The sequence below is a fragment of the Apteryx mantelli genome, chromosome 13, assembly GCF_036417845.1.
Source record: "Apteryx mantelli isolate bAptMan1 chromosome 13, bAptMan1.hap1, whole genome shotgun sequence".
NCBI classification, from domain to species: domain Eukaryota; kingdom Metazoa; phylum Chordata; class Aves; order Apterygiformes; family Apterygidae; genus Apteryx; species Apteryx mantelli.
The window spans coordinates 12,769,052-12,779,659 of NC_089990.1; the positions used below are offsets into that span (position 1 = coordinate 12,769,052).

The 10,608-nt window shown below is 35.2% G+C and overlaps 1 protein-coding gene across 1 annotated transcript in view; it reads right to left on the reverse strand.

Annotated features, from left to right (window-relative positions):
- LOC106487552 (connector enhancer of kinase suppressor of ras 2-like) overlaps positions 1 to 4,895 on the reverse strand; it is a 243,618-nt gene extending 238,723 nt beyond the window's left edge. Inside the window, 3 exon segments of the mRNA XM_067303896.1 lie at positions 3,828 to 3,901; positions 4,790 to 4,868; positions 4,871 to 4,895. Of these exon segments, the coding sequence (XP_067159997.1) occupies positions 3,828 to 3,901; positions 4,790 to 4,868; positions 4,871 to 4,880 (163 nt within the window). The 5' untranslated portion in view covers positions 4,881 to 4,895.
- Positions 4,896 to 10,608: the final 5,713 nt, after the last annotated feature.

The window sequence follows — 10,608 nt, forward strand, 5'->3', positions numbered from 1 at the left end:
TGTTTCATTTCATTTCATCAGATCATTTTGAAAGGTTAGTATTTATTTGTTCATAGGTGTCACTTAAATGTAACTGAGATCACATTTTAAATGACCCACTACTTGTAAACTGCTTCACTTAGGAAATACAAAATCTTTGATGCTGTTATTTTAAAAGTACATAGAAAACCTTTTAGATTTTACTCAAAATGAAAACACAAGCTATCATGAATTTACTAATTGTAATTGCAAGAGAGTCAGGAGTAAGATAGCATACCTCCTCTATGCCCCTCCGATCCCCAAAAATTCTGTGCAGGATTGCCTTCCCTGATGCATGCATGCATATAAAAATAGATGGCCTTTGGTTTAGCAGTGCTCTTTCTGATAACGTGTTTGCAACTGCCAAGTCATTGAGTTTAACAGTAAGTACAGGGGTTCATAGGCTAAAAGCACCTGAAGTCTCCCAGATGCAAGTACTGAAGAGTATTTTGTCAAGTACTCATTTTAACATGCTAAACTTAATCAGAGGAAAAACAGAACAATTTGGAAAACAATTGTGATTATTAATATGCTTGCAAGCTTTATGGATAATATTTGTTTTCCAACAGTGCAAAAATGTAATTTGAGCAAAGCAATGTAAAGCCCTTCCTCTTAAAATAACTTTTTAAGTCTTTAGTATATATCACCAGGAAAACATTTAAATTAAGTAAGAAATGGATACCTACCAGGCTCATTTTCTGAAAGGAAAAACATTTGAAGAAATGTAAAATTTTTGAAAAATTTGAAAAAAAAAAGAATAGTGTCTGAAAACCGTTGTTAAAAATATCTTCACAAATCACATTGTCTACTCCTTCTTTGAAAGCCTTTTTTTAAACTACAGTGCCTTCTCCTCTGTATTTGCAAATCTTTACAGAATATTTGTGTACTCAACAATTTCTTTAATCAAATGTAGAGTCTTAATTTCTAGATCTCTAGATCTCTGTAAGCCTCAAGAATCAATTTCTAAAGACTTGCATGGCCTTTTCAGGTTGACCACAATGTGCAATCCAGTTCCCAAGTTGAATTCTAGTTGAATGCATTCCCAAGGAAGAAAGCATGGGTAAATACAAGATGCCAACTTGTCATAATAATATTTCTTAGAGCCTAGTAATTTTTACTTTTTTGGCAAGTAACATTTCCATAAGGAAGAGAACAGAAGGATGTCTCTTCTTGTTTGGAGGTTAGGCTACAGCTGCTTCTGATAATAGCACGCTGTAATCAGGATGCATTCTGGGTAGCTGGGTCTCAAATTATTAACATCATTTTTGTGGCTTTCTCCCATGTTCTCTTAAATTATTTGATATTGCAGGATTTCCATACTAGTTAGTTTCAAAACGTACTTTATTGACAGTTTTAAAAAGTATGTAACAGTAGCTAAAGTAATTGTTATGATAAATCTCACTGTCATTCTACTACAAAATGTGTTATAATTTATAACCTTTACAAATAAAACTAATTGACTACATATTTTTAAGGAAAAATAAGGTATATTACACTTGTAATATTTGATACATTGTTCTTTAACATGTTTCTTTCAGTAGCAAAGATAATAGTCCACATTTATAATATGGTAATTTTGCTGAAATGTCTTTACAATATCTTTTCTGTTAAAGAAGTATACCTTTCAGCATAAATGACTTACTTATATTTATAAGCTACATTATCACTTGAATATGTTTAGTTGTGCAGTACTTCAACCTCACCAATTCATTAACAGTTATTTAGCAGAATTACAATAGCTAATGAAGCTGACATACAGAAAATAAGCAAATTACAAGGTAAACAGTAGCCATGATTGGACAATTGTTATAAAGTTAGAGATTTCCAAGTATTTTAGAGTAATTTTGGCATGTTTCCATTTGTGTTTCTTAGGTTTGTTAGGTTTTCTTTGGCTATAACTGAAGTATGCAAAGTAAACACTCTGATAAAACATAGGCTTGTAATATTACTATGTTAAAAACAGACATGTGCAACTTTACTGTCTGTGGGTCTGTAACACTCATGTTACCAAGGAAAATGTCTGTCTTGTGACTACTTCAATGTTCATTGCAATATACTTATTTATGCTTAAGCCCAGAGGCACAAAACTGACAATACTGGTTACTCCAGTTTCTCTTATGGATGCACTATGCAGTCTCTGTATAGAAATGTTACAGTTAGGCAACTCAACACTGAGGGATGTAGTAAATATTTGAATTCCACGTTTAAAAAAAACTTTTGTTTTTATGATCTTCTTGCTTTCTGTAGTATGTACACATGTTATGGACTAATATTACCAAAGATGTAATTAGTTTACATCAAAAGAATAAAAGAGTAGCAAGGAGTCTTTTTAAATGTAGCAACAAGTATTATATACACTTTGAGATTTAATTTACATTATAATTCAACTTATGAGTTAAAATAACATAATGATCTGTCTACTTTTTAAATCTTTGAGTATTGACAGTACAGGTGTAGATCAGAAAACTCTCCTCTGCACACACACTAGGTGCTGATTTCAAGTAATGACATTGGAATATGGGTATCAATCGTGTATCTAATGGTTTCAGGAGCCATCCTGATGACCTGCTTAAGACCTCTCAGTTAACCTAAGTTGACACCTGAGAAACAAACTACATACAGTCCCTTAGATGCCATTTGCTTCGTAATACCTTATGCTTGTAAAAGAATAGTTTGCTTATAATGTTTCTGATGAGCACCTAAGCAGCCCAGTTTCAGTCAAGTATGGAGATGTAGCTCAGCAGAATGAAATCAGAACCATTCCCTAATTAATGATAACGTACTGAAAGCTTTAAGGCTATTATAATGGGCATCCGGTTCATCCCTCCAATAAGTTCAATAATCTCATTACATAAATTTTATCCACGAAAAACGTACAAACAAAATTTGCACCTCTTTTCCTTATATAGTGGAGATTATTTATAGCAGAAATTATTTGTCCCTATGACAGACAGCTCATCAGAAACAACGTATAACAACAGTAATGCATTCTACTGTGTAAACACATTTTTCTCCACTCAGGAGAAATTTAAACACTTATCACCGTGAACAGTTCTTCACTCTTCCATCCAAACCAACCTGTTTGTAGCTCAGCCAAGCAATATAAAACAAAACATTTCACAGCTTATGGCTGTGTTTGTGAAACTGCTAATGAGCAGGGAAATCACTGTTCCTGTCAAGTTACCGGGAAGAGTTTCCCCAGCGAAGCTGCGCTCAGCCGTGCTCCTTTCCCCTTGCACGCCCCATATATGGCATAGACTGCACTGTCCACGGTACTAGTGACTGCCGGGGACGTGCGTGCATTAGACAAAACAGCGGTACGAGCAAGAGGAGCTGGGAAGCCTGAACAAATCAGGACATGTCGCTAAAGGATCAGAATTCCACAGTCCAGTCACTAGCACCTTATGCTCTTTATATTACCCTAAACTGTGCACAAGTGCTGCACAGCCACTGCATCAGATCACCTGATATGAGCAAAACAGAGCTAATCAGGGCAAATTTAAAGCAAACCAAACATAATAACATTACACTGTGCAATGCATAATGGAGTCAGAAGACACAAACACTTTATGTCTGCATTTACCCACAAATGCATTAGATCACGACTCAGTTCTCAGCCAAATTCCAACAGCATGCTGCACAGCTTAAACAGCCTCTCTCTTCAGTCGTGTCTTTAAGAACTACTGTGCAAAGCAGCATATGGATTTAAAAAACTGAATTAACTCTTCCCAAAACAAAGAATACAGTAGCAGAAATGTAAATTGCATGGATCCAAAGTACAGACAATACATAGTAATAAATGATCATACCTTTCATCCAATCCACTACTTGCTTGGGCGTCCACTTGCTAATAGGTTCCATAACGAGAGCCATCATCAGATCACTTTATCATTCACACCAAAATCAGAAAAAGGAGAGGAAAAATGTATCAGAGCATGGCTGGGATAAGAAAACTGTAGGATTTTACAGTGCAGTCCAAAGACAAGATGATGCTTTGTCCCTCCAGGTTTCTCCTGCACTGATTCAGTAATGTATAAAATTACACTGCTTGATCAGCTCTGGCACCTCCCCCACTGCACACAGCCTGCAACACACTGGAGCACACTGAACCAGGAAATGGTGCAGTATGTATATACTTACTTACAAAAAGCCTCTACCCGGTGATCTACTTATTAGACTGGCACAAATATGAAATTATATTACACAGAGAGCAATTCAAGCTCCAGATATTCCAGACAGTGAGTTTTAAAGAGCTTTATTCCAACAAGCTCTAGGATCTTCATCAGGGAAAATATCACTACTGTAACTTGATAGCAGATTGTCTTGGCTTCATTGTGAATATGCTGACTGTCACTCAGTTTAAAGAGAAGATAGAAATATCAGAATATCACTTGGCATCTGGCAAAATGCTGAGCATCTCCATCTTTACAACACAAAATGTTGCTGGAGTCTTATACTATATAATCATGTAATTCAGAATGTCAAGCACAGTATAGAAAGTCTTACCAAGATAAAACTCTCAGAAGAAAACTCTTTTTTCTGGGCACATTCAGAATCAATATATTTTCCCCTATGAGCTTCTCATTTTTATAGTGAAAGAATGACAGCATAAAAGGTTGGAGTCAATTTTTTTCTACTACAGTATTTTAATATATATAGACAAGTATAGCAAGTATTTTGATTCAAAGCAGTGGGACCATTAGTCAACCCCTCCATTTTGTTAGGGAGAAAAAAAAATGTTTTAAATGTTCCTAATACTGAAGTTCACTACCCTTTCAAAAGATGAAGGTGATGCACTTTAATGAGATGTGACAAAGAGTGCTTTTTGGGCCCTTTTGTGATTCTTTGCACTTGTGCAGCATGTGTTCTGCATCATGTGGTTGAACAGGTGAGTGCTTTCTGTTTGATCCATTGTCTGAGATATGCAGCCCCGCTATTTTATCTTGGAGGAGATAACTCAGATTCTAGAAAAAAAGAAAGAGAATAAAGCAGTTCCACTTTTCCTTTCAGTAATCTTTCATCTTTGCCTTTTCCTCCTGCACTGCTTCAAGTTCCACCAGCACATTAGAATAAGAAAATGATATTACCATGTCTCCTTTACTCCACTAGAACTGTGTAAATTTACCCAGACTGAAATCTCTTTCTCATGTGAGGGAATATAAAATAGACATGGGATATTTATGCTACGCTGTTTCAGAAATCTTCTTTAAGTCTATATAGATAAGGATGTGGGCAGACTCATTTTTCCCCAAAATGTTTCCAAAGAGATGTACCATTCTCAGTTCAGTGATGCACTCTATCCTATTTTATTTTCCTTTTGGTTTGGAAAGTAGTGTTATTAGTATTCTGTGATATGTTTTGAGTGCTCAGAGCCCAGATCCCCCTTTCAAAAGGATTCACATCAATTCTGAATTCAAGAAGGATGTTTCCAGCTGAACAGCATGTCAGCTTCCTCTGTGAGTTTTGGGAGATCACTTGCAGTAGTTTTAGTTTTGTTTACAATGGACATAATAATGGCAAAGGTTTCACATACACAATACTTCTTTTTTTAGGTAGTAGGGGACTAGAATTGAGATACACAGAATAAATATTTCTGTGAGCTATTGAAAACTGTGCAAGCTGTTTGTTTTAGGTCTGTATTTCTTCAAATTATTTTTACTAAATGATCACCTCTCTTGAATTCTTTTAAGTTTAATACAAGTGTGGAAGAACTTGAAAAAAACACTATATTGTGTATGGGTTGGGTCTCTGGACACAGTTACAGGAAATAATCTTAATTCATGATAGCTTGGACTATTTCCCTAATTCCTGTAATTTGACAGACATTCTGTCAATGTCCTTTTGTCTCACATTTCCAACACATGCTTGACTGGGCAGACATTTTTTGTATATTTTGACATTTTTTTGAAAGAGGATAGAGCCTGAATTCAAAGCCCATCAATGTCAGTGGGCATACTTCCATTCATTTTAATTGTCCTTGGATGACAAAAGAGGTGCAAAACTATTATTTTAGAATCAAAACTTCCATTTTCAGAATGGGTACTATTTAAAACTTTTTCATGTCTTGTAACTGAGTCTGCCCACCTCAAAGATGGCTTGCATTTTCATTGACTCATGCTGTTATGCACCACTGCGGTGCTAGTTCAGGCAGTAACTACTATTTGTCTGAAAGATCTTGTCTTAATAGTCAAGATCTCCTGTCTTTTTCCTTATTTTTACTACTCACAGTTTGTCTATATTTCAGGTTTCTGCCACCTTTTGGACAACTGTCTACTTTTTGTACTACCTCTTGGAATGGAATATTTAAAGTTGTTTAAAATGGTAACATTGTTGCTCTCCTTGCTCAGCAGATGATTTATTAATATATTCAGCTTCATTATCTGTTGCATAGATTGGTGAGCATAGCTGTATTTTGCCAGTAGTCATTATAAACCTAGACAAATGCTCGTTCAACTTATCTCACGGATATGTTCATTCTGACAGTCCTGTGGAAGATTGCATCTGGGTATTTTCTCTGCTTCTTACTTTGTTTGTTCAATAAAGTTTTATTTCTCATACCCTGTCATATGAGAATGTCACAGAAACGTGAAAAGGCTCTGTCTACATCAGACAAGGAACGTGTTTCTGACCACAGATTTCAGTAGTGGATGCTACTGAGCAATAGGTAAGGGGAAACGTAGTCAAGATGTGTTCCGTGCTAATTCAGTAACCACAGTTAAAGTCAGTTTATAGCACTTTTTAATAAAGGTAGTACAGCATGGCAGTTGAGGTAATGACTCTGAAATGAGTAATCATGAAATAAGCCATTCCACTGAGCTATCATCCTTATTGCTGAAATGGTTCTAAATATATGTTATAGCTAAACCATGTTCAGCAGTGGTTCAGCTACAGCTAACTTACCGTTATTGTCAGCTGTACATCACTCTGTAGTAAACCAAAGTTTAAAAAGTCCCTAAATAAGAAACTTTAAGAAATAAGCAAAATTATGTAATCCCTAAAGTTATTCCACATGTCTTTCTGTTCATTTATTGCAAGACTTCTGCCTAGAACCATCCCAAAACTATCTTGCATTGCTTCCTAATACAGACATAAAAGAAACAATGGTTTCCCATGATTGTGGTTTTTGTCCAAGCAGAATTTAACAAACCAACAAAAACAAAAAGATAAGGAACGTCTTTCTCACTATTATTTTATCTAGGTCATGTAAATGAGAAATACTCTCTAAGTGAAGTCTGCATAGGAGATGGAGCAAAATAAGGCATTTGAAGCAGAGGCAGGAAACAAACCTTTCTCTATTATGACACAGAATTGCTGTCAAAGGCCTGTATAAAATAATCTGGTAATTTCAGACCATAATCACCACTATCATCTTTGACAGCAAACTGTATGGAGAGGCCTAAGACTGAATAGACTGGCTGAAACATTTCAAGTCCTTCTTTCTTCAGAGTGATAATGCTGGTAGTTCTTTAGCTTTTGAACATTGCCTTGTATCTGTGGGATTACTAATTAAACTACCATTCTCTGTATTTTGATGGTCACTGTGGGAGGTGGTTAAATGTTCTTGCATATTTCAGGGCAGGTGATAACGTTCCAATTAAGGCTTATGCTCAAACACAGTAGCATAATTATTTAAGATAACACTTAGCACACTCATTTATATTTCTTATATTTTTCATTTGGTAACAATTATTCTCATATTCTTTCATGAAGAAATAACCCGTATTTTATGAAATAAATCTTTATAAGCAAGTTAGTCTAAAAAAATCTTGAACATTTGTGTGATAGCTTTTAAGGAAAACATAGGCATGCAGTATTTCAGGTTAAATAAGTCATGAATGCCTTGTTTCTTTTTTATTGAAAAAGTGGTATGGAATGTTATACACTAGGATATTTATAATTTATATTATCAATGGAAATGTAAAGCACATCTTCTAAGGAAATGACTATTGAACTCTTGGTTATCATTTAAAGTTTTCTTATCATATAAAGTTCATGTATCTGTTCTGTATTATACAGCTGTTTTCTGGGGAAAAGAACTTTTTTTAAAAAACAGAATATAGCTAAATTATTAGTTTTGATCAGTTCCATTCTAAGCTACATTCTTCCTGATTCTGTTTTCATGCATTCTCTTCTCTGCATCATAACTCTTGAGGACTCTTATATTTCAAAGATGAAAAGCAAGAAAACTATCTTTGGTGAATTTATATAGGACAGCAATAAAACTTGTGCTATGATGAAAAAAAAAGCAGGTTACATTTGTGGTAGGGATTAACAGACATTCGTGTTTAAACCTTTGCCTTATTTAACCCTGAGTTTACAGGCTGAAAGCTGAAGGGCTGGATTTTGACTGTCCTCATGTAAGTTTAGAAGAGTTGGAAGTGTTCCCATGCTCTGAACAGCTAATGACTGTAAGGAAATGGTAAGATAACTCCCAACATGTGTCAAAAAGAAAGTGCTATTTGATAATCAGACTCCTACTGCTTATGTATTGACTTGTAAAATAGTTTGGATATACTAAGTAAGCAAGAGAACAATTTTGTATCTGCTCCAGCATATGCATCAGCCAGTGCTGGGAGGTATTTTTGCTCTGTGGAGGCATTAGCCCTCCTTCTACTTTCTCTAAATATCTTGACTTTGACATAACTGATGTAAGAGGCTGCCAGTGGAGGCCTGCGGAGCCATGAGTTGTGTTGCATATGCTGGAGTGCCATCTGCTGGCACTATACTGTTGAGATATATAGAGACCAAACCCTTCCATTAGCACAGTGTAGTGCTGTGCAAAAGAGGCATAGTCTAGTATTTCATATGCATTAAGTAGTTTATTTCACCTGCAAGATTGAGCTCCATTGATTAAACTCTAATGATGGGTAGAAGTGTTGCAATGGGACTTCATGTGTTGACTCTCAGCAAAGTGAAACTCATGAAAATTTTGAACTTTGAAAGCAAGAAGTCTTTTTGCCTTATTGAATGGGAAATAAGCAGGTAATTTTACTGCTGATGTTTATTTTTATAACATTTTATGGTATTTTTTCATAGGAACCCACTGCAGTCTTTGTTATTCAGTCTAATCAGAGGTATTATATTAACATTCCACATTTTACGTGTAGCTTCATTAAAATTTGATATTTTTCTTGCTCCATTAGGTGATATAACTGTTTAGGTGATATAACTCCACATTTTACGTGTAGCTTCATTAAAAATTGATATTTTTCTTGCTCCATTAGGTGATATAACTGTTTTATAAATGTGTGTTAGTGATAATAAATGATATCTTACAATAACTTGGTATTAAAACACCCCAAACAAGCAGTTTGGAAATCAGAGCTAACATTACAAAAATGCAAGAAATATTCAGTTTTTCAACACTATAGAGAAATTATCTCATAATCCCTTGTCAATAGAATGTACTTTGACATTTCTGAGATTTTTTTTTCTGCATAGCTTTTTTCTTAATATATTACAGTGTTCATGAAACCTTCTGTTCTGACAGCTCTTGAGATTGAAGTCTTCTATTTAGCCACAAAACAGGTATGGTATGGACAGAGGCAGTGCAAATTTCCTCAAATTGCCATCACTTCTATCATAGTAATATCATCTATTTTTCAGAAATTGCCCTTTAGGTATGTTACAATGCCTTGACACCAATAGTGTTTTTTATAAGATGGATGCTCTAAATTACAGATCTCTGTGGAAAAAATGATCACTTTTGCAGCTATATTCAGACTTCTGAATGTATCCCAAGTGTGTTAATGTTACAGGTATCCAAAAGCATGCAAAAAAAATTTTTTAGCTTAAAGAGTATAATTCTCTAATGTAAATCCACTGGCTCCTATGAAGACCCTATGAAGTTACAACAGGAATAAATTTTGCCAATAGATGATGAACCAAATGCTGCTTTGAGTAAGACTGTGAATGGTTTTCTGAGCAGATAATACTGAATGTCTTTTATTAAGAGAAATTGGATAATCTGTTTTATTTTTAGTCTGCTTGCTAAGGTCACCAACATGTGTACAGTCATTTAAACAGCTCGGAATAAGAGGGAACTCTCCCACTTGTGAATCACTGTGGCAGTCTTCAAAGTATAGATACAATAAGAACGTACCTTGAAGAAGTGCCTGTTGTCAGATATGCTTCTAGCTAGCCAAAGAAAAGGATGCTTTATTGAGAGACTTGTACCACTGGAACTAGTCACATCTTCCTCCCTGCAGAAAAGTAGGCTTCATGAAGATATAGAAATTTGGGTAAGTCCTAATTTTCATCTCCTGGAAAGCAGAGAGGATTGGTAATAAAGGTACCTCAATATCTGCATAATTTATCTCTGAAGTTTGCCATCATCAGTTTGGTAAACAGGGAGAAACATGGCTACAGAAAGATCCTTTGTTACAAGTTTTCTGCACAGAAAATTCCTCAGGGAATAACTATAAAGTTCTGCTAAGTTCAGAATTGACTGGGCAGTGTAACTGAATTAAGGAGAAACAAGAAAATATCCTGCAACAAGTCTATTTCAGTCTCACATGCTACTTGTTCCCTTCATAGGGAATCCTGTTGTGTTGGGCTGACGCTGAACAGATGATGCAGAGAATAGCAGTA